The sequence below is a fragment of the Bubalus kerabau genome, chromosome 4 (assembly GCF_029407905.1).
Source record: "Bubalus kerabau isolate K-KA32 ecotype Philippines breed swamp buffalo chromosome 4, PCC_UOA_SB_1v2, whole genome shotgun sequence".
Lineage (NCBI taxonomy): Eukaryota > Metazoa > Chordata > Mammalia > Artiodactyla > Bovidae > Bubalus > Bubalus kerabau.
Genome location: NC_073627.1, coordinates 109,555,553 through 109,583,504, shown reverse-complemented (window position 1 = coordinate 109,583,504; position 27,952 = coordinate 109,555,553). Strand labels below are relative to the sequence as shown.

The 27,952-nt window shown below is 40.1% G+C and overlaps 1 protein-coding gene across 1 annotated transcript in view; it reads left to right on the top strand.

Moving 5' to 3' along the window:
• The window catches only part of DOCK8 (dedicator of cytokinesis 8), a 236,012-nt gene that overhangs the window by 69,551 nt on the left and 138,509 nt on the right, over positions 1 to 27,952 (top strand). The window contains exons 3-6 of the mRNA XM_055578247.1: positions 294 to 469; positions 3,154 to 3,225; positions 22,833 to 22,956; positions 27,119 to 27,331. Of these exons, the coding sequence (XP_055434222.1) occupies positions 294 to 469; positions 3,154 to 3,225; positions 22,833 to 22,956; positions 27,119 to 27,331 (585 nt within the window). The remainder of the gene's footprint in view (positions 1 to 293; positions 470 to 3,153; positions 3,226 to 22,832; positions 22,957 to 27,118; positions 27,332 to 27,952) is intronic.

Sequence of the window (27,952 nt, the reverse complement as noted above, 5' to 3'; positions counted from 1 at the left end):
TATAAAAATGCAGCAAAACCTTGTGATTTCATTTTGGATCTCCTTAGGAATCCTCATCAAGATGCAATTAAACAGAGACAAATTCTGCCTTGGGGTGTGATTTTAATTACTCACCGTGTTCTGACTTGACTCTCCACGCTGCGTTTCTTTTCCTTTCCATATCACCGCTTCTGTGTTTGACATCAGCCCCACTTGGCTGGGAGGAGAGCGAGGGCAAGGCATGCATCTGCTGTCACCCTAGCACTTTTATCCCAAACCATGTGGGAACGTCCTTGTCCTTTCTCTGCCCCCAGCCTCAGTTCTATGACCCAGTGGAGCCAGTGGACTTCGAAGGGCTTCTGATGACACACCTGAACAGCCTGGATGTGGAGCTTGCCCAGGAGCTGGGAGACTTCTCCGAGGACGACTTGCATGTGGTGTTCACGCCGAAGGAATGTCGAACTTTGCAGCCCTCTTTGCCGGAGGAAGGGTAAATTGTTTTCTGAAAATGTGGATGGGATTATGCCTGTCATGACTGCTCGTGGTAAGGGGGAGATACCCTAATTCTGGACTTTCTTACAAGTGACATTACTCAAATCAAGATGTGCAGGATAACTTCTATGGTACTATCACTTCCAGGTAGATAGTTTTTGAATTGGTTTGACCAAAGGCTTTGAAAAGCCACTTGGGGTCTAAGACAGTTAAAGGACTGCAGTGGGACAAAATGGACTGCTTAAGACGTGAAGAGCGCAGATTCTAGACCCAGACTTCCCAGGTGTCAGCTCAGTGACCGTGGGTGTCATGAGACCTCAGGAAATCTCAGTTTCCGAAAATAATCATCATTGAACTGCTTCCATTCAGAAGCATTTTAATTGTTTCCCATATATGAGACTGGATCAAGTCACAAAAGTAAGTTCAATCCACTTTTCTTGAGCATCTCCTGTGTGCTGAGAACAGGGATAAAAAGATGAATAAGGCAAAGTTTCTGCTTTTGAAGCAAGTTTCGTCAAGTGGAAAAACCATGGGGAAAGCTCTGTAGTGTGAATATGTGAATAGCTATTTAGGGTTGAGTTTCTTCAGTGGGTTAATCCATGTGGTTACAGGTGTGGGCATTGGTATCAAACGATGGAATTATTTTTAGATGTAACATCTTTATTTCCATAGTGTAGAAAGCAGTGTCTCTTTGGAGGTTTAGGATGAGCTTTTATTTGCATTCATTTTCTAAAGCAGATTAAGATTCACATCCTCCTGGACATTTTCAACCTTCTCTTCTTTCCCATAAAGTCCTGGAAAGTATATCGTGAAACAGGCCACTGCCCTCATTACTCAGGGATATTTCAGTTTTAGTTTGGACTTTATTTCATCACCGTTTAGGAAGTTGGATGACAATGACATGGTGTTATTTTGACCCTTTGTTCTTTGTTTAGATAGTTCTCATTCACATAGAAGAGCTGACCACATTCTCGGCTCTTAACATTTTGAAGACACTCACTTCCCAGAAAACAAAATCATGGTGATCCTTGGGAAACATTCTTCCCTGTTGTCAGTCCATTTGTTCAGATGTGACTCTCACATTGGTAACATCTATTATTGTTACCTTTGGTAGAGAATCATTCAGTTTTATTTCTTTGTGTAAAATATATGGTTGTCTTCAAATGAGATCAGAATCTCAGGAAAGCCTGTTTAAAATACAATCAGTTTACATGTAGGAGGATTCTTTTTTTGAAATTTGATAGAAGAAATAGTTTTTTCCTACCGTCAGTTTTTGAGCATAATGTTGCCCTGTCACCAGAATTGATAACTAACACATTATCTGTCTGATGGCTTTCACAATCTCTACTGTTTCAATCATTGCCCAAAAGTCTGGTATATAATTAAAGCCCAGGAAAGTATCACCATCATCAGAGCAAACGGCAGCTGACTCCTGTTGCACCCACTTGCCTACCTAGGAACTTGTTGTTGAGGTGTGATAGTGTAGTGGGTGTAAGCCTACACTCCTAAGTGAACAGCCTGGGTCAAGTCCCTGCTCTTCCACTTGCTGAGTGACTTTGAGCAAGATGTTTTCATCTCCTCCCTCTGCCAAATGAGAATAATATTAGTGCCTGTTCTGTGGAGCTGACTGACATTGAATTAATACACATAGAGGGATTGCTCTAGTGTCTCGTGCAGAAGGAATGGCACATGAATGTGACCTGTCACAGGAAGGTCTCACTATGTGCCAGACACTCATCTCAGAACCTCACAGACTGGCTTCATCTTCGTCACAGCTCTCCCAAGGAGCACTGCAGGATTACTGTCACCACGTATGATGAGGAAGCTGAGACGGGTTCAGTGACTGGCCCAAGGTCGCATAAGGAATAAGGAATGGGCTGGGGTTTGGGTACTTAGGGCCCAGAGACCACACATCTGACGTTTACAGTATTCCATCTAAAACTAGCAGGCAGTCCACAAGGCAGGTACTGTCCGTCTTTCTACAAACTGGAAAATTATAATTTAGAGCATTTAGACCTGTTTATCTATAGTACCAACACATTTGGAAGAACAGCAAAACAACACAAAACAAAACAAACAAACAAAAAATACCTTTGCTATTGTGGGGAATTCATGATTTCTAATTTCCAGTCTCTGAAGTATTCCAAGAGTCTATCTCACGACTCACTCTATACCAGTAGACAAAAGCCACCCGACTTAATAATCACCAACCAAAGCCAGGGCCTGTCAGCTCCTGAAAGCACGAGACAACTCCTCTTTCATGGACTTCCAAAAAGAAAAACATGCATGTCCTAACAGGGTTACACATGAGCAAAAAATATGCCCAGATCACCCTTGGGACAGATTGGTGTTTATACTTATTCTTCTGTTTTCTATGTGATTACAGCTAGCTCTACCTGTCTTGTGTCAGAATGCCTTCAGGGATAGGTACAGTCTAACACGGTTCTCTGTCATAAAGAAAACACACAAAGCATAAAATGCCAACATGTTTGTCTCATCAAGGTAAAAATATTACTGCCTTAGGAATATTTCAGATACTTGAAAGCGTTGGAAAACAACACCCTTCCCATTCTCAGTTGATACAGCCTTGAAATCATGCTGCTCTCCTTGGTTATGATAAAGGATTGCTTCATTGTTTTTATCTGGTGATAACTTGTTTTATGTTTTTTTCCATCTCACTAGGGTTGAACTCGACCCACACGTCAGGGACTGTGTTCAGACCTATATTCGGGAGTGGCTAATTGTGAATCGGAAGTAAGTTCATTTTTTTCCCTCTTCACTTGTATATTTACTTTATATTGTTAGCTTTTTAAATAACTTTAAAAAAATTAATAAACTTAAAAAAAAGTTTAGGCTTGTAAGAAAATTGATTAGAAATACTGAGAATTCTCATATACCACGTCTTACACATTTCCCTTTATTTTTAACATATTGGGATTTTTTTTTTTTGTCCTTAAATGGCCATGACTATTGATTTTGGAGATTACAAATAAATTTTACCATAAAGGTAAATTTGCAAATACAAAATCCATTAATAGTGAGCATTTGACTATATTTTGTATCACTCTCCTGCTCAAATACCTTTTAAGGCATCCTATTTTCTGCTGTATCAAATATAAACACCACCTGCTTGCCTTTCAAGGATTTAACAATCTGGCTCCACTCTATCTACTGAAACTAATATCACTTAACTCTCTGGGCTGGCCTCTTTCTCGCCGTTGCCCCATGTGACCAACTCAGTCCTTCCCCCACACCTTTGCTCTTGCTGTCTCCCCTCTGGGCATGCCGTCTCTTCTTTCATCTGTCTTCCAAATCCTACCTGTGGATAAAAGGTCAAATCAAATTTTTATTGTACAACTTTCTCTGACTAATTTATCCTTCCTTGATAGAATTTTACCTAAGTATGGAACATTTGATACAATTGATGAGCCAGTGTTGATACATTATTATTAACTAAATTTCATAGTCTATGATAAGGCTTATTTTTTATGTTGTACGTTCTGTGATTTTGACAAATGTATAATGAGGTTTATCTGCCACTGGAGTATCATCCTGAATTGTTTCACTGCCCTAACATTCCCCTGTGTGCCATCTGGTCATTCCTGCTTGGCAACCACTTATGTTTCTTCCATGTCCCTCTATGTCTTTTTGTGACTTGATAGCTCATTTTGTTTTTTGCTGGATAATATTCCACTGCATGGATTTACTCATAGTTTTATTTATCCACTCACCTATTGATAAAGGACAGAAATGGTAGGGACCTAACAGAAGCAGAAGAGATTAAGAAGAGGTGGCAAGAATACACAGAAGAACTGTACAAAAAAAGATCTTCACGACCCAGATAATCACGATGGTGTGATCACTCACCTAGAGCCAGACATCCTGGAATGTGAAGTCAAGTGGGCCTTAGAACTACGAACAAAGTTAGTGGAGGTGACGGAATTCCAGTTGAGATATTTCAAATCCTGAAAGATGATGCTGTGAAAGTGCTGCACTCAATATGCCAGCAAATTTGGAACACTCAGCAGTGGCTACAGGACTGGAAAAGGTCAGTTTTCATTCCAATCCCAAAGAAAGGCAATGCCAAAGAATGCTCAAACTACCGCACAATTGCACTCATCTCACATGCTAGTAAAGTAATGCTCAAAATTCTCCAAGCCAGGCTTCAGCAATACATCAACTGTGAACTTGCAGATGTTCAAGCTGGTTTTAGAAAAGGCAGAGGAGGCAGAGATCAAACTGCCAACATCTGCTGGATCATGGAAAAAGCAAAAGAGTTCCAGAAAAACATCTATTTCTGCTTTATTGACTATGCTAAAGCCTTTGACTGTGTGGATCACAATAAACTATGAACAATTCTGAAAGAGATGGGCATACCAGACCACCTGACCTGCCTCTTGAGAAACCTGTATGCAGGTTTGAAAGCAACAGTTAGAACTGGCCATAGAACAACAGACTGGTTCCAAATAGGAAAAGGAGTACGTCAAGGCTCTATATTGTCACCCTGCTTATTTAACTTATATGCGGAGTACATCTTGAGAAATGCTAGGCTGGATGAAGCACAATCTGGAATCAAGATTGCTGGGAGAAATATCAATAACCTCAGATATGCAGATGACACCACCCTTATGGCAGAAAGTGAAGAACTAAAGAGCCTCTTACTGAAAGTGAAAGAGGAGAGTGAAAAAGTTGGCTTAAAGCTCAACATTCAGAAAATTAAGATCATGGCATCTGGTCCCATCACTTCATGGCAGATAGATGGGGAAACAGTGGAAACAGTAGCTGATTTTATTTTTCTGGGCTCCAAAATCACTGCAGATGGTGATTGCAGCAATGAAATTAAAAGACGCTTACTCCTTGGAAAGAAAGTTATGACCAACCCAGTCTTGAGAGTCCCTTGGACTACAAGGAGATCCAACCAGTCCATTCTGAAGGAGATCAGCCCTGGGATTTCTTTGGAAGGAATGATGCTAAAGCTGAAACTCCAGTACTTTGGCCACCTCATGCGAAGAGTTGACTCATTGGAAAAGACTCTGATGCTGGGAGGGATTGGGGGCAGGAGGAGAAGGGGACGACAGAGGATGAGATGGCTGGATGGCATCACCGACTCGATGGACGTGAGTCTGAGTGAACTCCGGGAGTTGGTGATGGACAGGGAAGCCTGGCGTGCTGCGATTCATGGGGTCTCAAAGAGTCGGACACGACTGAGCGACGGAACTGAACTGAACTGAGACAGCATATTAAAAAGCAGAGACATTACTTTGCCAACAAAGGTCTGTCTAGTCAAGGCTGTTATTTTTCCAATAGTCATGTATGGATGTGAGAGTTGGACTGTAAAGAAAGCTGAGCGCCAAAGAATTGGTGCTTTTGAACTGTGGTGTTGGAGAAGACTCTTGAGAGTCTCTTGAATTGTTTGTCTCTTGAACTGCAAGGAGATCCAACCAGTCCATCCTAAAGGAGATCAGTCCTGCGTGTTCATTAGAAGGACTGATGTTGAGGCTGAAACTCCAATACTTTGGCTACCTGATGCTAAGACCTGACTCATTGGAAAAGACCCTGATGCTGGGAAAGATTGAGGGCAGGAGGAGAAGGGGATGACAGAGGAGGAGTGGTTGGATGGCATCATCGACTCGATGGACATGGGTTTGGGTGGACTCCAGGAGTTGGTGATGGACAGGGAGGCCTGGTGCGTTGAGGTTCATGGGGACGCAAAGAGTTGGACCCTACTGAGTGACTGAACTGAACTGAATTGAAGGAGAAAGTTCCTTTTTAAACACAAAGAATAGAGTTCTTTTGTTTCTGCTCTGATGAATTTTGGGGGGTTGCAGGGGTTAATGAATCAAAATTTGACCTCAGATTTAAAGGTAACATTTAAATTTGTGACCAAGAAATAAATTACTTGTCTTCTAGTCACTGTTGGCTCAGTCAATAAAGAAGCTGCCTGCAATGCAGGAGACCTGGGTTTGATCCCTGAGTTGAGAAGATCCCCTGGAGAAGGGAATGACAATCCTCTCCAGTATTCTTACCTAGAAAGTCTGATGGACAGAGGAGCCTGGTGAGCTCTATGGTGTCGCAAAGAGTCAGACATGACTGAGTGACTAATACTTTCACTTTCTAGTAAAAAAGGTCCTTCTCTCTTGTGTTCATCAGATGTTCTTTGATATTGTCCTGAGCTTTATGTCTCCATGCCAGTGACCTTGACAGTTGCCTCTAATGAGAAACATCTACCCACACTAGAATTCTCAGTGTGTTTGTGTATACATGTTAGGGTGCTGGCTGGGAAGAGTCAGCAATAGGGGGCACAGTCCACTCACCCGGCTAGAGAATCATCAGAGAGCCTGTAACAACACATAAGTAATTTGAAATTCTTATTTCCTCACCTCTCTAATACTCCAGTAAGAATTTTTGTTCTGTGGGATAAACGATGAAAGACTTTGGAGACGGGGTTTTATCCAGCTACTGGAAGGGTGCCATTGAATTTGTGCTGATGTGTTTTGGAGTAATGTCAGTATGCATACTATTTTCAGTAGCTGACAAATAGAAAGCTTTGCTTGTATGAAGTAATTAAGAGAAAGATGTTAATCTATCGTCTGTTCTAAAGTGAATGGAAAACCAAGTTTGCTGGGCAGTCAGATAAGATTATACTTTGCTGATAATAAATAAAAGATTTCAGAACAAGTTGTTCTCATGCTTTTAAATGTTATAATTAGAGATACTTTCTGGATATGAAGGTTCTAAAAAAATCTGAGAAGGGACAATAAATAGAAAGGTCCATTTTGCTACATTTGGTTTTTATTTTCTGTTTGGGACAGTGCGCTTTTTCATTCTTCATGGCAATTCCCATTGGAATTTTTTTTCTCTATCTTGAACAAACTTAAAGGACTCTTCTTAGAATACTCATTGTAAAAATTTAGAGATCATAGGGAAACAAAAAAACTTAATTTCACTATAGACAGATAACTGTCATTAACATTTGATGTGTTACCTTTGAATCATATTTCTTTGTTTATATTTATATAAAACTTAAGTCAGATTATTATTTGCAGCATGCTTTTTCAGTCTTCGCAGTAAGTGATAATTAGCTCTTTGCTATTAAATATTTTCTTCAACACAGTTTTTAATAATCTGTGAAAGTGATATAATTTGTGATAATAATCTGTGAAAATCTATAATATACATAGATACAAAAATTTATTTAACCAATTTTTGTGTTTAGATGATTCCCTGTTTTTCAGTGTTATACCCAGCAGAGCAACATTCTTGTGTTTAGTTGTGATTTTTTTCCTTTGGAATAAATTCCTATAAGAGGAGTTTCTGTGCTTAAGTGTATGCACAAATTTAAGGATTTGGGAATAAGATATCAGAGAGATTATTGACAATATATGTATGAATCCTCAAGAATATTGGATGTTTTCTTGTCACAAATTTCTAATTTTATTTGTGAAAAGGTAGTCTTTTATTTGCATTCCTTTGGTTATTTAGATTTGGTATCTTTTTTCTGTAAATTTGCTGACCATTTGTAAGTTTTCCTTGGTGCTCTGCTTATTCATTAAATTCATGTATCTCTATTAATGTTTTTGTCTGGTCATGTTTATCTTTCATTTGCTTTCATTTGCTAAAACATTAACTCTTTATCTTTCATATAATTCAAATTCCTTACCCAGGAATACTTTTTTTAACATTCAAAATTATTTATTAATGAAATCTATATTAGTAAGTTTCCTAATTGTTTATATTTTTGCTGTCATGCTTAAGTTTAATCCACAAACCTAATATTATTTACTAAGAATTTTGGATTAAACTGTTAATCTAGACAATTAGCCCCTTTGATTATTGCTTCTGTTCCCTTGTGTGTCTCCACTTGTTTTTATCTTTTCTGTAGGAACAGTAATTAGTCATATATTTATTCTATTCAAGTTTTGTATCTTTTTATTTTCACAAAACAAAGCAATATCTGTTTTAACATTATGTTTGGCAACATATAGAAGATGAGACTTGTCATTGGCCCTGTTATCTTCACATTTGGCTAGTGGACCAGTTTGTTTCCCATAAATTAGCTAATGGACAGGTCGAAGTGTGCAACTTTGAAACTCATTGTCAGTTTCTGGAAAGCTTTGGCTAGTGTTTTGCTGAGAAAGCATCCTTTTCTACTATTTGACCCTTTGGTACGCTAAATCTGATACTCTAACATAAAGGCTATAATTCCTAGCACACACCCCTCCCAGGATCATTCTGCCTTCATGTGTATCCATAATACTTTATTTGCAAGGAGCATCCAGTACATTATTGCCAGATGCCCTTCATCTCCTAACTCTACATATGTTTTAGGCTGCTTGTTTTCTGTGAGTTGTTTCTATACGGTTGCAGATTTGATGGTAGAAAGAGAAAGGCAAGGAGGGTGGTGGTTCTGGTGATGTCAGTAAAACCAGGTGAAACCTGTGAGCGGCTTCGTAGATAAACCACTACAATGAGGAAGGAGAATTTAGATTTCTAACTATTATTATAGACATTGACTATTTAGGGACTGGCAAGAAGGAAAGTACAAAATGCTATCCTCTGTGTTCCCCTTTGGGGAGACAAAGTGTGGTACATCCTTCTTCTTCTAGCTTCATTGGATCCACAGAAATTCTGTCTACACTTAGGCATTAAGTTTTCTGTTTTGGTGAGTTTCCATTTTTCTGTGTCTTCATAGGCTGGGAAGTTCGAGAAAGTCACATAATGGTTGCTGACCAGTTGGTAATTGGTGATTAATGAGCTTTCATTTGAATTTGTTATTTTATGTGTCAAGTAGTGTGTGCCTGTTTTGAAAGAAACCAAGCAATAAGGAGTGTACTAAGTAGAAAGAAATCAAGCAATAAGGAGTGTACAAAGTAAAACACTAGTCTCTTGCCTTACTAATAGCTCGCTTCCTGTCCTCTTCAACTCACTCTCCTTTTTAAAACTTTTTCTCAGATTTATTTTTTATTGAAGTAATATTAGTCTATAACATTGTATGTTTTACATATACAATGTTATATTTCTATGTATGCTACCGTATGCTCACTACCAAAAAAATTGGTTTCTATCCATCACCATATGGTTGATCACCTTTACTCATTTCATCTTCCTTTTGCCCCTAAGCCTCCACCACTCTGTTCTCTGTTTTGGAGAGTTTTTTGTTTTTTTTCCTACCAACTCTAAACTGCATAGAGATCATTGGGTAGGTAGCCTTCCAGATCCTCTTTTGATCCCCTCACAAACACATATGAATACTTGTATTTTATATAAATATTTATATATGCAAAATATAAACACACATACATATTTTACATACATGCATAATTGTTTTCAATAATGTGTTTGGCATCTTCCCATATCAAAGACCTATCTATCCCTTTCTTTTAAAATGCTGCCTGGCATTCCAGGTGTGAAGGAATATACCATAAATTATTGACTTCTTTTCTGTTGTTAGAGACTGCAGTTGTCTCCATTTTTCATGATATAAATGATACCATAATGAAAATCCATTCACATTTGCCTCTACACATGTGTGAATATTTCTGAAGATAGAAATGGAATCATATAGTCTAGTAAGTACTTCCAAATTCTCCTCCAGAAAAATTGTGTTAATTTACTCCATCACCAACTGGACATGAAACTGCCCTTTCTCCCCATATCTTTGCCAATGCTGGATATTATTGATTAAACTAAAACTTAAATTCCTGTAATCTTATTCTAGTTATTGTTTTTCAACTGGAAGCTATTGCTGCTGCTGCTGCTGCTGCTATTAAGTCACTTCAGTTGTGTCCAACTCTTTGCGACCCCATAGATGGCAGCCCACAGGCTCCTCCGTCCCTGGTATTCTCCAGGCAAGAACACTGGAGTGGGTTGCCATTCCTTCTCCAGTGCATGCATGCATGCTAAGTCACTTCAGTCGTGTCCAACTCTGTGTGACCCCCTGGACAGCAGCCCACCAGGCTCCTCTGTCCACAGGATTCTCCAGGCAAGAATACTGGAAGCTATTATACTCACTTTAATAAGATTGTTTTCTATCATGGAGTTTTCTTCTCTTACTCATCCTAAAATCCCAGTTAAATATACACCTACCATACACCCTTTTGTCCTTTGCCTTTTGATTCTCTTCTTTTCATAGCTATTTGTAAGGGCTCCTCAGACAACCATTTTGCCTTTCTTTTTCTTGGGGATGGTCTTGATCACTGCCTCCTGTACAATGTCACAAACCTCTGTCCATAGTTCTTCAGGCACTCTATCAGATCTAATCCCTTCAAATCTATTTGTCACTTCCACTGTATAATCATAAGGGATTTTATTTATGTCATACCTGAATGGTCTAGTGGTTTTCCCTACTTTCTTCAATTTAAGTCTGAATTTGGCAATAAGGAGTTCATTATCTGAGCCACAGTCAGGTCTCAGACTTGTTTTTGCTGATAGTATAGAGCTTCTCCATCTTTGACTGCAAAGAATGTCATTTCAGTTTGGTTCAGTTGCTCAGTCATGTCCGACTCTTTGTGACCCCATGGACTGCAGCACGCCAGGTTTCCCTATCCATAGCCAACATCCGGAGTTTACTCAAACTCATGTCTGTTGAGTCAGTGATGCCATCCAACAATCTCATCCTCTGTTGTCCCCTTCTCCTCCCGCCTTCAATCTTTCCCAGCATCAGGGTCTTTTCAAGTGAGTCACTTCTTCTCATCAGGTGGCCAAATATTGCAGTTTCAACTTCAGCATCAATCCTTCCAATGAATAGTCAGGACTGGTTTCCTTTAGGATGGACTGGTTGGATCTTCTTGCAGTCCAAGAGACTCTCAAGAGTCTTCTTCAACACCACAGTTCAAAAACATCAATTCTTCTGCGCTCAGCTTTCTTTATAGTCCAACTCTCACATCCATATATGACCACTGGAAAAACCATAGCTTTGCCTAGACAGACCTTTTTGGCAAGGTAATGTCTTTGCTTTTCAGTATGCTGTCTAGGTTGGTCATAGCTTTTCTTCCAAAGAGCATGCATATTTTAGCTATTGTAAATAGTGCTGCAGTGAATATAGGGTGTATGTATCTTTTCAAATTAGAGTTTTCTCCAAGTATATGCCCAGGAGTGGGATTGCTGGATCATATGGTAGTTCTGTTATCAGTTCTTAAAGAAGCTTCTATACTGTTTTTCACAGTGGCCCCACCAACAGTGCAGGACGGTTTGTGGAGACCTTTTCAAGCAATATTTCATAAGAAGTGACTCTTTGAAAAATTTATGAAAATGATTTTGGTTCTAGTTTGCTTTAAGTGTGCAAATGGTAGTGATAAAAACAGAGTAGATTTATGTGTGACTAAGCTCCATCCCAGGGATGGGGGAGCCTGGTGGGCTGCCGTCTATGGGGTCGCACAGAGTCGGACACAACTGAAGCGACCTAGCAGCAGCAGCAAGCTCCATTTTATAATATTTATGTTCTACTTTCTAACAGATTTTTGAGAGAGAGCCTCATATGGGATTTCATAAACTTGCTAGCTTTTTCAAAAGTTGTTCTCGCCAATATAAATAGATTCAGCAACATGTATGTGTAAGCTGGTTGGGTAGGCTTTTCTAGTGTATGAAATCCTTAGGGGACTGTCCCTCGTGATTCAAATAAAAAGTTTCATATGATCTAATGTCCTGGCACAAAACCACCCAACTCAAAATAGTGGAAAATACAGGCAAATACTAAGTTGCTTCCTAAGATTACACTGCCCTAAATGACAACACACTGAATTAGTGAATGTTTTTCCTGAGAAATCAAATTTTAAGGGGAAAAACTCGAAAGGAATTAACTAACATCAATTTGTTCTAAGGTGGAAAGAAAACAGTGAATTAAAATTCATAGTTCACACTTGCCCTTTGTCTTTCTTAGGACATGTGCACCGTAGAGGATGTTGATGTCATAGATTCAGTGTCATGCTTCTTCATGGGGAAACTTGCATGGGCCACAGAAATAAAAATCAGGAAACAACCTAGTTTAAGACCTTATGTGTGGTAGCCTTGGAGACCAGAACTATATCTGCTTTAGCTTTCTTTATTGTTTCGTAAAATACACAACTTATTTCCAAAAACGTTTACTTGTGAGTGAACCCCCACAAATCCCCTCCCCAGCACACACATAATTACAGCCATGCGCCTGCCCTCCACCTTTCTCACGTCATCTCTCTCTGTGCCTCTGTTTCTCCATCAGGTATGGGCATGGCCATGAGGTGAATTCTAGGACATTTCCCCCAGATTTAAAGATAAAGAGTTATATCTATGATTTAAAGGTAAAGACTTTGTATACTATATCTGAAGAAATTCATATCAGATTTTATCCTCAAAAGAAACTTAAATCTAGGAGAAATGAGACTTCTTGGCTGTTGTTCTTTTGCTATTTTATGTAAGTGGATGCTTTCTTTTCTGTCCTTGGTTTTGTTAGAATGTTTTCTGAAGTTCTTTACGTGGATCCCCAAAGACATAAAAATGGGCATTTAAAAAAAATGAGGTACAGAATAGTGTTAAAAATTCATTTCACAACATTTCTACTCTAACCCTGTATCTCTGCCAGCCCTCAGGGTTTGGGGATGAAAGCATGAAGACTAGGTGTATTCCATGGCTGTGGATTTGAAACCAGAGCAAACTGTGCTCCCCTTCCTCATTCTAGATTTAGCATCTACTTCCCCATTTTGACGTCTCAGAAGGTTGCAGAGCTGCCGGGTGGCAGCACGGGTAAAGCTGGCTGGAGAGAAGAGGCCAAGGGTTGGCAAGCATGTAAAGATGACTCATTTCAGAAATGCCAGCCACAGAAGGCAGAAACCACCATGAAGTAGGTAGTGAGACTGATGGCTGAGTGCCACCAGCTACCAGAGTGCCAGCCTCATTACCCAACCCGGGCATCTGAGCCAAAGAAAGCCATGTTCCTGTTGAACCTATTTGCAGACAAGAAGAGACAGAGAAGTAGCCAAGTGGCAGAAAGACTCATTCTCATGAAAGGAACACAGTCTATTCCTTCTCCAGAGAACCGCGTTCCTTTTTTTCAAATACTGCTGCCGCTGCTGTTAGGTCGCTTCAGTCGTGTCCGACTCTGTGCGACCCCATAGACGGCAGCCTACCAGGCTCCCCTGTCCCTGGGATTCTCCAGGCAAGAACACTGGAGTGGGTTGCCATTTCCTTCTCCAATGCATGAAAGTGAAATTGCTCAGTCGTGTCCGACTCTTAGCGACTCCATGGACTGCAGCCTACCAGGCTCCTCCATCCATGGGATTTTCCAGGCAAGAGTACTGGAGTGGGGTGCCATTGCCTTCTCCTTTTTCAAATACTACTGTTAACACATATGGGGACAATCCAAAGACTAAACATATTTTGAGAGCGTTCTCTTTAGGGATAGTGTGGTGGAGAACACAGAATCTGGACCATAGAGTCTGGGACTTGGGTCCAGATGCTGGCTCCTTACGTTAATGGCTATGAGACCCTGGTCAAGTGAGCTAGTCTCTCTGAACCACAGTTTCCTCAAGTGTGAAATGCTGGGGGAAATGTTGCTCACTTTGAAGGCCTGTGTAAGGATCGGAAAACAATGCATGTTCCTTTTCTTCTTTTTCCTCTTTGCCTTCCTATACCCCTTTCTCTTTCTTTCCTCTCCTTTGTTGTACAATTTGGTGTGAAAACCATGAGAACAAGTTAGCCATCCCTGCCTCAGGATAAAGATGAGCTGAGGAGGGCCGGAATAATGAGCTGAAGGCCAGACAGGGTGAGGAGGGCACACATTTAGGAGGCCTGTCGGGCACAGAGAACTAGAACCTACATGGTGTGAGGAGGGTGTGTGAGCCTGGGGCAGCCTGGCATGTGGTAGCAGAGCAGACGTTCTGAGTGGAATGAGGGGAGCGCACACGTGGAGGAGAAGCCCACCTTGAGGGGTCAGAGTCCGGTCAAGGATGTCCTCGTGGGGCGGGAGTGTCGCCTGGCACTAAACATCAGAATAGACTGGAGAGGACGTCACATCACAGGGACAACCCTGGTGCAGGGTGGCAGAGTCAGAATTTTAGGGAGGCAGCTGGGTGGGGGAGGGGCTGATGTTGGCCATGGTTACATATAAGGGGAGTGATACGTATTAGGGACAGTAGGTGGCAGATTTTTCACTGCCTGAGAAGTGAGTTAAAAATATGGGAAGGAAGAAAACTAGAATGGATACTGTGATGTCAGATTGAAATTGTAAGGATCAAAATGAATTCCTGGCTTTCCGCCCACACATGCGTAATCACACACACATACCCTCCCTACTTAACTCTGTTCACTGAAAAGACATAGGAGGATCAATACTTCCATAGCAATAAGCACATCCAACACCAACATCTTGGCTCCTAAGAATCATTTTCCACTAAAAAGAATCACAGCTTCTTGGAGAAATGACTGATACCAGATTTGAGGGGAAAAAAAAGTAAGATCACCTTGGAATGTCTTGAGGTGGAAAATAGGATGTGATCAGTGCCTGCTGGGGGCATGTGAAGAAGACATAAGAGCAGCTGAAGGGATTCACCCTGGTCAAATTAAGGACGATTAGAGCACCAAAATAAGTAATAATAGAAATGGAGTAGGATATGTTGAATAAAATAGGAGACTATGAATCTGTAATGATACAAATAAATAAGCTGAAAGCTTGATGAGGCATGAGGCATTTACAATAATCAAACCCACGTGGAGGGAGTTTCTAAAATATAACAGGCCTAAAATTTCAAGGTCATGAAAGTCAAGGAAACATTGAGGAACTGTTCCACAGTAAATAAGACTAAAGGCATATGATGTGCATGACTTTGGATAAGATCCTTTTGCTCTAAAAGGCATTTCACATTCGGTGAAAGCTGAATGAGGTCTGAAGATTAGGTGGTGGCATGCTGTGATTCATGGGGTCGCAATGAGTTGGACACGACTGAGCGACTGAAGTGAACTGAACTGAACTGAACTGAATGTGTCAATGTTAATTTCCTGAATGTGGTGGTTGCATACTAATTATGATGGATAATGCCCTTGTTTATATATGCTCAGTTTCTGAACTGTAGTCTACCAGGCTCCTCTGTCCATGGAATTTTCCAGGCAAGAATACCTCTTCTTAACGTGGCAAGGTGGCAAGAATACCTATTCATGGCAAGGTAGGAAGAATACTGGAGCAGGTTGGATACTGGATCCTCTAGGGGGATCTTCCCAATCCAGGGATGGAACCTGAGTCTCTTGAGTCTCCTGCATCTCCTTTATTGGTCAGCGGACTCTATCATCAGTGCCACCTGGGAAGCCTCTGTTTGTAGAAATGACACACTAAAGTATTCAGGGGTAATGGAGAATTAGGTCAACTACTTACTCTCAAATGGGTTGGGAGAGGGAAAAGGCTTTTCTAGTATATTTTCAATTTTTCTATAAATTCGAAATTGTTTCAAAACTAAAGGAAATTAATATATGTTAGGTGCCTGGTATTGTAATAAAGACCGTTAGTATGTCCCCTTTGCCATCCCGTGCATTTATTTCACAGCTGCTTTGAGTATATGGGAGCTGTTGTGCCCAAAGACATTTGAGCAATTCAGTCTGCCTCTCAGCCCCTAACCTCCCACTTTGGGTTGGTTGGTAATAAGCAGTGCCCGACTGGCACAACAGCACTGGTACAAGGGGTATCATAGTCCCATTTCTTGCCTCAAAGTGGTATAGTAGGACAACTTTGCAATGTGAACATTCCAGAGTACCCTGTGTATAATGCCAAGAATTTATCTGAGCCTGCTTGCTTAGTTGACTCCTGTAAGAGTTCCCCATCTCTCTTACAGGCTTTTCTTTTCCGAAAGTGCACACTCTCAAAAATCACGTGCACTTAAGTCCTTGTCTCAGGATCAGTTTCTAAGGAATCTCAACAGACAATCACTAGTCTAAGACAATCTCTAAGACAATCACTAGTCCAAGAAATGATAGCTGTATTAGCATCAATGATAATACCATTAGATGCAATACCAGTGCACGTACTATAGTTCTAAATACCCTTAATTTGTGGATATGTTGAATTTAAAATCTCCTAAAGCTAGTGGAGGTGATGGAATTGCAGTTGAGCTATTTCAAATCCTGAAAGATGATGCTGTGAAAGTGCTGCACTCAATATGCCAGCAAATTTGGAAAACTCAGCAGTGGCCACAGGACTGGAAAAGGTCCGTTTTCATTCCAATCCCAAAGAAAGGCAATGCCAAAGAATGCTCAAACTACCCCACAATTGCACTCATCTCACACGCTAGTTAACTAATGCTCAAAATTCTCCAAGCCAGGCTTCAGCAATACGTGAACCGTGAACTTCCTGATGTTCAAGTTGCTTTTAGAAAAGACAGAGGAACCAAAGATCAAATTGCCAACATCTGCTGGATCATGGAAAAAGCAAGAGAGTTCCAAAAAAACATCTATTTCTGCTTTATTGACTATGCCAAAGCCTTTGACTGTGTGGATCACAATAAACTGTGGAAAATTCTGAAAGAGATGGGCATACCAGACCACCTGACCTGTCTATTGAGAAATCTGTATGCAGGTCAGGAAGCAACAGTTAGAACTGGACATGGAACAACAGACTGGTTCCAAATAGGAAAAGGAGTACGTCAAGGCTGTATATTATCACCCTGCTTATTTAACTTATATGCAGAGTACATCATGAGAAATGCTGGACTGGAAGAAATACAAGCTGGAATCAAGATTGCCGGGAGAAATATCAATTACCTCACATATGCAGATGACACCACCCTTATGGCAGAAAGTGAAGAGGAACCAAAAAGCCTCTTGATGAAAGTGAAAGTGGAGAGTGAAAAAGTTGGCTTAAAGCTCAACATTCAGAAAACGAACATCATGGCATCCGGTCCCATGACTTCATGGGAAATAGATGGGGAAACAGTGTCAGACTTTATTTTTCTGGGCTCCAAAATCACTGCAGATGGTGACTGCAGCCATGAAATTAAAAGACGCTTACTCCTTGGAAGGAAAGTTATGACCAACCTAGATAGCATATTCAAAAGCAGAGACATTACTTTGCCAACAAAGGTCCGTCTAGTCAAGGCTATGGTTTTTCCTGTGGTCATGTATGGATGTAAGAGTTGGACTGTGAAGAAGGCTGAGTGCCGAAGAATGATGCTTTTGAACTGTGGTGTTGGAGAAGACTCTTGAGAGTCCCTTGGACTGCAAGGAGATCCAGCCAGTCCATTCTGAAGGAGATCAGCCCTGGGATTTCTTTGGAGGGAATGATGCTGAAGCTGAAGCTCCAGTACTTTGGCCACCTCATGCGAAGAGTTGACTCATTGGAAAAGACTCTGATGCTGGGAGGGATTGAGGGCAGGAGGAGAAGGGGATGATGGAGGATGAGATGGCTGGATGGCATCACTGACTCGATGGACGTGAGTCTGAGTGAACTCTGGGAGTTGGTGATGGACAGGGAGGCTTGGCATGCTGCGATTCATGGGGTCGTAAAGAGTCGGACACGACTGAGCGACTGAACTGAACTGAACTGAACATCCCTATTTCTGCTGAACTATGTTATTTCTTTATGGGACATGTACTTTCTTACCAAAACTGAAAGTAGAACTCTGAAAAGCATTCACTTTAGGATTCCACTACTAGAATTCTCCCCCCAAACAAACACCTGCATGCAGCTGTTTTCCTGGTTAAACTTGTTCCATTTCACCCCTTCCAGGAAGTCTTTGTGGATTTCCTTTCCCAGGTGTGTTGCTAAAACTTATGATTTAAATTGGAATTGGAGATTCCAGTTTTCTGATGTGTTAGTAGCAGTGGCTGTCAATGAGGGTAGTTAAGGTTTCTGTTTTTTATCATCTCAATGACTGGGGTGGACTACTGCGTTTCACACCCTGAAGTGCATTGGACATCACACACAGTGAAGGATTGTCCCAAATTCAGCATCCAACACAACGATCACATGTCCTTCTGGACTTTCAGGCCCGTGGAAATCCAGTCTGTAAATATCTGAGCCAAGCCTATATGCCTTCTTACAAATACTTTTCTACAGAATTTTCCAAGGAAACAGCTTTCATGTAAACATAGGGGAAATTAAGCTTCATGCTGGTTAGAGCTCTACAAGAGTTTCCCCCCGTTTTAGAAAATCACATTACTACCAGCGATGCTGCTTGGTGGCATTTGAGTCACCTGTACAGCATGTCTGTATTGGTTTTGCAGGTGTTCTATTGACAACAATTCTTCCCGCAGGTGCAAACAGCTATTTCATTATATTCTCTGGTGCACTCATGTCCAAGCATTTGCATATTTACACACATGCTGCTTTATGTATTATGTTCCTTTTATTTCTCAATAAATAACAGCTGGGACATTTTTATTGACTTATAAAAATAAGAAAGTTGAGTTATAGAGATGGCATTATTAAATATTTGTTATAGAGAAAGACAATGGTGAGTCTGAGAGATTTGAAAACCCTTGTGTGAGAGGAGTATGATATGACTATTTGCTTGTTAGAGTTTCATTTGTTCTCCCATTCAACAAAGGTTTAGAAAATACCTCCTGAGGAATACCCAGGAATCCTAGCTCAAAGGAATCTATGTCTTTGGCAAAGTCATAGTCTAGTGAGGAAGAGCACATATTTAGCAGGGGAGGTAAAAATTTAGACAAGTAATTAGACTGTAATATAGAGCATGATGAAAGCTTGTACGAGAAGTACAAGCAACATGCTTTGAAAATTCACAGAAGGAAGCATTTAGTTCTGGCCAGGTCAGGGAAGGCGGGTGCAAGGGCTGGCCTGTAGATTGGGCTTTCATGGGAGTGGATTTGTGGGGATGGGGAATCTGCGCATAACAGGTCAAGAGTGGCTCAGTAATTTCCACAGCTGGATTGCTGTTTGTAACTGTAGAGGCTGATGAGCCTGGATGGCTTTCCATACTTTTAGAAAGCAAATAGCTAAGCACCTTGACAGCCAGCATAAGAAATGCATGTCATAATAAGCAATTATTGATCAGGGAGACATTTTTATGGTGTTTTGGGAGTAACTGAATTATATGCACTGATGTGTTTGAATTATAATTGTTTACCAGTTCACTGGGAGTAAAATATGGAGTAATAAAACAGATGATACCCCATTCCTTGATATCCCAGCTCTCCTTGAGCATGACCTTCCTTCAGAATTACCTTAATCACCCAGGATGAAAGACAAAGTCTAAGGGCTTTTATGATGCTGCTCATAACACTCATCAAATGTTTCACTATGGATAATAGACCAAGAATAAATAGCATGTAAACAAGTTTAATTACTTGAGAGCTCCACTCTCCACCAAGACACCAAACACATTCTTAAGTTATTCTCTCTTTAATTCATTAAAGAAAATTACAGAGGAAATAATGATTAAAATATTTACTGTGACCCAAAGGATGGCAGTAAACAGCAATCCATACAAAATTATCAAAATATATGGGAATAAGATGAGATAAGCATGCAGCCATGGCACTGTCTATGCATTAGATTTATTGATCATTTTCAAAAGTCATGAAGAGAAAAAGCATGATTTTTAGAGTGGAGACAGTAAACTTTGTGCTATAGACAGTATAAAGGTAGAATAAAGTTATTAAAGGCATAATTCCAGTCTAAGTAACACAGACATTTCAAGTAGGAAAATACATTTCTCTCAAAAGGAAACCATGAATTTTGTGCTTCTGTGCAATTTCATCTTTCCCTAATACATTAAAAATCTAGAAGTTTCCCCTATCCTTCATGAACATACTATTTGTCTGATTTAAAAGTCTCAATTATAGAACCTGAGTGGCAAATGTCCTATAGCATTATGAGAGTGGGAAGGAACACAAATAGCCATTACTCCACTCCCCTGCCCCCTAAGTGGGATTCAAAGCCATTATCATAGATAGCAAGGACATAAAAGACTATCCCTAGATATTACAGAGAAATGTAATATCAGCAAGGAGATAATTGAGGAATAAAAGAGCAACTAAATCAGTGTTTGACTATATGGTTATGGATAACAAAGGCATGTCCATAGAAAACTAAGTGGCTTCATTAAGTATGGTCCTCCAGAGAAAAGTAGTTTTTTTCCCTGTGATGCCTTAAAACATGAGATAATTTTGGGTTCATTCCTCTGACATACTGATATAAGTGCTTTTTCTGAAGTCCTCAGAATGAAAGAAATATTTTGGATTGGTTGAATTGGAACTAGAATAGCCCTAAAATACAATTCTTAAGATTTTTCAAATCTTATCTTTATTCCATGAATATATGCATTGTAGTGCCTATCAAGTAAAATTTACCATGTTAAAGGAAATCTTCAACAACACCGAGTTGTATCCTTTTTCCCTTTGCTTATAATGTCTTATTTATTGGTCTAGTTTAGACTCTTTTATCAATTGACAGGGACAATTGAATGATGTTCTCTAAATCCATTTAATAAACATCAAGTAGTTGCAGATATTTATTGAATTATTGCCATAAGCCAAGAAATTTTCTAGGTCACATATGTGAGTATATTTATTGCATGCAATAGAACTGATGAAGTAGATATTAGCTTAATTCCTATTATTCTGATAACAAAATTGAGACACAAAAAAAATAGAGTACTTTAGCCTAGGTCATAGAGCTTGTAAACTGTGGAGCCAGGACTTGAATCCATTTACTCCTGCTCAACAAACCCATCATTCTGTAAAGCAATATAATAAACCATAGAAAAGTATCAGACCTTATGTTTAATGAGTATTAAGTGTAAATAGTATCCTAATCAGTGTTAGGCATAATCCTAAATTTCTGTCCATTGATTTTGAGGTACTTGTAATTCATGCTTTTTAGATTACAGTTCTGTGAGTTTTGACAGATGCATACAGCTGTTAACCACTATTACAATCAAGACACAGAACAGTACCAGTACCCGCCCCCCTAAATTGCCCCAGGCCTCTTGCGGTCACTGTCTTAACCCCCAGACTCTGGCAGCCACTGATCTCTTTTCTGTCTCTATAACTTGTCCTCTTCCAGAATGTCATGTAAATGGAATCACGCAGTTATCTTTTTATTTTTTTCCTGACTCCTTTCACTTAGTATTGAATACTTGCTCTGTGCCCCTGTGCATAACCCAACGTTTCACCCCTCCCAAAGAGTTATAAACTGTATTTGGATTATTGCTAGTAGCTCTCTTACATTTCCTGCTTTGTCTGTCTTCTGTTTGATCTGCGTAATAAATCCTAACCTCGTTTTACATCCCGTTACCAGCTTCCTCAATGGTTTTCTAACAGTGTGGGAAATCAAACAAGACGGGTGCATGTTTGTGTGGTTGAGTTTGCAGCATGTTTTCCAAGAAGGCTTTGAGTCATAAAAATAGGGAATGCACATGTTGGTTTCTATAGTTATTATTTGACAGCTTATATCTGTTGCCCTTTTTGTAATGGTCTAACTTCTTGACACTCCAATGACAGTGCTAGACATTAGATTAAACCCTTTCCATAGCAACACATTTTTAAAAAAATTGAAGTGTAGTTGATTTACAATAGTGTGTTAGCTTCAAGTGTATAGCAAAACAATTTAGTTATATATGTATATCTATATATGTATGTTTCAGAATATTTTTCATTATAGGTGATTATAAGATTTTAAATACAATTTCCTGTGCTATACAGTAAATCCTTGTTGCTTATCTATTTTATATGTAGTAGTTTGTTAACCCCATACTCCTAACTTATTCCTTCCCCCTTTCCCTTTTTAGTAACTATGTTTGTTTTTCTATGCCTGTGAATCTGTTTTGTGTTGTATACAGATTGATTTGTATTATATTTTACATTCCATATATGTTATATCATATAATATTTGCAACACTTATTACAACAACTTTAATGACATGCATGGAGTAGCAATTGAGGATGGTAGCAAAGATTTTCGGTACATAGATCATTTAATTCTATTTTTGTTAACCACGTCCTGCCCTTTTTATTCTTTACTAAGAACATTGATTTGAAGATTAAATGTTTTCCTCTATTTTTATCTTCAAATGACCTTTATTCCCTGCTTCTGCACTTTGCTAGATTTATTCCAGCCTCTTCCACTGGGGTCATGGTTCAACTTCAGCTTGGAGCCAAATGCCCCACAGCTGAAATGACCACACCTCTGAAGCGGCGTTTTCCCAGCCCCTCCTGCCTTTAATAGGGAGCCAGAGAGGAGGCAAGTTTGTATCTCTTTACAACAGAGCCTTGTGTTAGGCCTGGTGCCCAATTAGATGTGAAGAATTACAATTGGTCCTCTCTTTGCAAGATCTTTCAGAACCATGTCTGCACTTAAGCCATTCCTTTTATTTTTAGACTAATGATTTTGCCTCTCTCTCTCCCTCTCCCTCCTTCTGTCTCTTATTTAATAACAACAATGAAAGGAACCAAGGAAGCTCAGAGGTTTGCAGCTTTAAAAAGACTGGATCCCGAAAAGATTTTCACAAGACGCTTCAGAAACAGACGTTTGAGTCAGAAACCTTGGAGTGCAGTGAACCCAGAGCTCAGGTATTTCCTATCAACAAACACGGTTGCCAGGTTACTGGACTGTTCTGCCATGGCATGCTGTTGATTTTTTTAAAAACGAATAAAAAGGCTAGACTCATAGAATATTAGAATAGAAGGAGCTCTACCATTTAGTCAGTGATATTTTTTTCACACTTGTTTGTAGCTATATAAATTGGTGTTCAAATGGAAGTAGATAAAAGTGGAGGGGCTCTAGCTTGAGAGGGGGATTTGGGCCCATCCCTGTAATGATTCCGGCAGATACTCAGGGGTGCCCCCATGCCGCAGGCAGCCTGCAGTGTGATTGAAAGCTCCACCCTGGGGCAGACTGCCTGGCTCTCTGTGATTCTACCACATAGCTACTCTATAACCTCAGACAGGATAACTCAACTCTCTGGTCTTCAATTTCTTCCCCTGGAAAACGAGGATGATAAAAGTACACAACTGGTGAAGTTGTTTGAGTATTAAATGAGTTAATATGTGTGAAGCATTTAAGACAGTGTCAGCTCACACTTTGTGTCCAATGAATGCCGTTATTATTATTATTACCATTACAAAGTAGTTACAATTTAAAAGTCAGTACTCTATACACCTGTTTTCATAGCAGCATTATTCACAGTAGCCAAAAGGTGGAAACAACCAAGTGTCCATGGACAGATGAAGAGATAAACTAAATGTGGCATATCCATACAATGGAGTACTGCGTGTGTGTGCTAAGTGGCTTCAGTCATGTTCGACTCTTTGTGACCCTATGGACTGTAGCCCACCAGGCTCCTCTGTCCATGGGATTTTCCAGGCAAGAACACTGGAGTGGGTGCCATGGGGATTGAACCCCCATTACTTAGGTCTCCTGCATTGGCAGGCGAGTTCTTTACCCCTAGCACCACTTGGGAAGTCACAGTGGAGTAGTTATTCAGCCTTAAAAAGGGGGGAAATTCTGACACATATTCTACAACGTGGATGAACCTTGAAGACGTTACACTAAGTGAAATAAGCCAGTTAAAAAAGAGTCAATACTGTATGATTCCATTTGTATGAGGTACCTGGAATAATCAGATTCATAGATGTGTAAAGTTAAAATGGTAGTTGCCAGAGGCTGTGGAGAGGTAGGAATGAGGAGTTCTTGTTTAATGGGTATAGAGTTTCTGTTTTACAAAACAAAGAGTTCTGGAGACTGGTTGCACAACAATATAAATGTACTTAACATTACTGAGCTGTACACTAAAAAAATGATGAAATTTTTATATTACATGTATTCTTACCACAATTTACAAAAGATTTTAAAAGCCAGTGCTCTGGTCTGGTCTGTTCATTTTATAGGTTAAAAACAATTAAGCATAGAGGAAGAAATATGTCCAAGTTTGCACAGGACTTCTAAACCAATATAGTTTTCAGCTTTCAGGTGCCCTCATAACACAAGCATCTCGCCATGCTGAATATGACTAGAGGTTTTAGATAATACCTATTTCAAACTACAGCCAGGCTGACTACTTATCTCTGCAGAGAAATCAGGCATCAATTCTAGAGCTGAATCTGGTGGGCTTACTGAAACGTGGAATATCTTTATGCCATCCTCTATGGGAAATTTCAGGGGGTTTTCATTGGTAATTTTGACTGAATTCTGCTTTCATCATGCAAATGACCAACTAAATTGTTCCCTCGTTTCAGTCAGACAGAAACCACACTAGATATTTCCTCTGAAGAAATTTTACATAGGGAATTAGTCGAACGTATTTTTGAGGACTGAGAGAACCAAAAAGAAAAATTGAAGTCTTACAGAAATTGTAACTGCAAGAAACAGCACACCTCTCTAGGGCTGGGGTCTGTGGCAGTGAGTCTCAAACCTGAGCGTCATTGGAATCCCCCTGCAGGGCTTGTTTGAACACAGATTGCCGGCCACACTCCAGAGTTTCTGTTACACCGCAGCCAGAGCGGGGACTTGAGAATTTGCATTTCTCATGAGCATTCCCTAGGAAATGCTGATACTGCTGGTCCCAGGACTGTGTTTGAGAACCATGGGTCTAGTGCGAGGAGCTTGGAGTTATCAGAAACTGCAAGCTCAAAAGAGAGGCCTCAGAGCTGGCACTCAAATACCTGAGGAGGGGGCATAGCCTAGCCAGTGGTTTCATCAGAGGAAAGACCTCACAAGGGCTGAGAGTCTGGACTCAGACCTCCTGGGAGAAAGAATTGCCCAGTTGATGCTGGTACCTCCAAGGAAGGTAAGATGAGGGTTTTTCTGGAAGTGCTGGAAGAAACAGAAAACTAGAAGCAACTGCCACAACCAAGATGAGACCTGCAGGCAAAGAGGAAGCAGCCAGTCCCTTCTCCCTCCCCTAGCCATGAAGAACCTAAAGAGGGAAGTAGCAAAGCAGAAACAGGATTTGCTAGACGCAGACCCAGCATCACAGAGCAGAGTATAAAGGGTGGCTTCAAAAGGTGCATGAGCAGCACACCCATTCCTCACTCCTCCAGCACACCAAGTCATTGGCTGGGTTTCAGAGGCAGGTTGTACAAAAGTGTGTGTTTTTAAGTATTAAACTAATACTCGTCATGGAGAGATGGTCAGACAGGCAGCATCTTCCCCTTTCAGTCATTCTTAGGAACCTTTTGAGTGGAATTGTGAAGCCAAATGCCTGAATTCACATAATTTACACACACACACACACACACACACACACACACACATATTATATGACTCCATAGTACAAATATATTTCATAAATATTTGATGATATAATATTATTTAACTTCTTTTTTCTTATTAACAAGAAAATATACTATGATCGTCTTTCTCTTCTAATGACAGCATGTTCTTCTTTTTGTTTAAAGGCTGAAAAACATTCTATTGTATGAAAGTTCCAAAATCTCTTAATCTCAAACCTTTCTTTTTTGGAGGGATGCTTAGGTTTTTTTTTTATTATTTTGTTTCTACAAGCAGTGTTCCAGAGATACTTTTATCCTCACACCTTTGTTTACTTGTCCAGTTGTGGCCTTTAAATAAATTCTGGAGACAGATGCAGATGTTGATCCTTTTAAAGAGTCTTGGGTAACCCAATTAATTTTCTGAAGAATCTTATAAATTCTAAGATGAACAAAATTTTTAATAACTTAAATATTAATATTGGTTAATATTGTGTGTGAATGTGATTGTTAACACATTCAGTTTAGATAAAATTTATGACCTAGGAGAGCAGGACTTTTATGAGGTAGACAGATATCACCAAAAATTTTTTTAAATTTTGTTTGTTTATTTTTGCCTGTACAGAGTCTTCATTGCTGCATAGGACCAGAACTGTTTTATAAAGTTATTGCACAGTTATTGTCCATTTAATAGTACTTTGAAAATAACATTTTACCATGTATTTTACAGATATTTGTAATAGATCTATCTATGGTCTTACAACATATTATTGCTTTTGGTTTTATATTTTTTGCCAGGTCTCGAGTTAGGTATCCAGTTCGCAGTTTCCAAGACATTTCTAATGGAATAAAGCATCCTCTTTTTGACTGAAATTTTTTCAAGCATGCTGCAGCTGAGTGAATACTGCCGTAATAGCAAGTGTTTTTTCCCCCTCTGGTACTTATTCCTGTAACTGTTACTAAAGTCCTGTAGAAAAGTGTTCCCATGCCCACATTTCTGTCTTTGGAAACATGCTTTGGAGTTTATATAAAGTTTAATTTGGAACGCTCCTCACAGATCATCTTATTTTCCAGTTTTGAAAGCCAAGTTCTGGAGTTGAGATTAGCATGAAGTCTCTTTATTCCCCAGTCCAGTCTCTCCTCACCCCCCCCTTTTTTTTAACACCTTATTCCAGTTCTGTTATGCTTAAGCACGAGACATGTGTATGGTTCATAGGAGGCTTGGCTCCCAATCTCCAGAAAAGAACACCCCCTCAAACTAATAGCACTACAGAATTATTGTCAAACTTTTCCTCAAGAATGGGTGTATCTACATCTGATGAGTTAATCACCTGCTTCCAGGCAGGAGAGAGACATCTAAATTTAGGATATTCAGTCCAGGAAGCTATGATGAGATTCTTGTCCGAGACTCCTTGAGGCCTGATTCTGCAGTCCCCCGTTGGAGCCATCTTGAGACATCCCAGACCCGTTTGTTCTCATTTGAAGCCCATGATCTCTCTCATGGAGCCATGTCTTTTTCTTACAGGCAGGTCCCCGCCACCTGAACGTGCTGTGTGATGTCTCTGGGAAAGGTCCCAACACTGCCTGTGACTTCGACCTCCGCAGCCTGCAGCCTGACCCGAGGCTGGAAAACCTTGTACAACAAGTGAGCGCCGAGGACTTCGAGAAGCAGAATGAGGAGGCCCGGAGGACCAATCGGCAGGCCGAGCTCTTTGCCCTTTATCCATCAGTGGATGAGGTGGGTATGACTGTCTCCACACTGGAGAATTTCAGTGAAGACACAGAGAGCCTCCCAGGAAAATACTATTGCTTGTCATTATTGTATAGCAATGTCGGGATGCTTAATTGTGTGATTTCTGGGCTGTGTATTTCAGAAAGGCAAGCCTGTGTAACAACAGAGCAAATTACTCATCAGTCATACCCTCGTGGATCAGTGGTAAAAATCTACCTGCAATTCAGGAGGCTCAGGTTTGATCTGTGAGTCAGGAAGATCCCCTGGAGGAGGGCATGGCAATCCACTGCAATATTCTTGCCTGGAGAATCCAATGGACAGAGGAACCTGGTGGGCTACAGTCCTTGGGGTTGCAAAGAGTCAGATACAACTTAGCAACTGAGCACACACACTACCAAGTCTGGTGGCTTACTTACTAGTGTCCTGAGTTTGCTTCAGCTTTATTTTTTTCTCATCCATATTTTCCAACTACCTTGGTTTTATCATCTATTTTTTTTTTTTGCAGTGGCCTCAAATCCTCATTTTTAATTGTCAGAAGAGCTCAAATCCTCTTCTGAATGAGGAAGATTAAATATGAATAATACAGACAGTGTTATCATCCCCATCCTTCATATTGCAAAGTAAGAA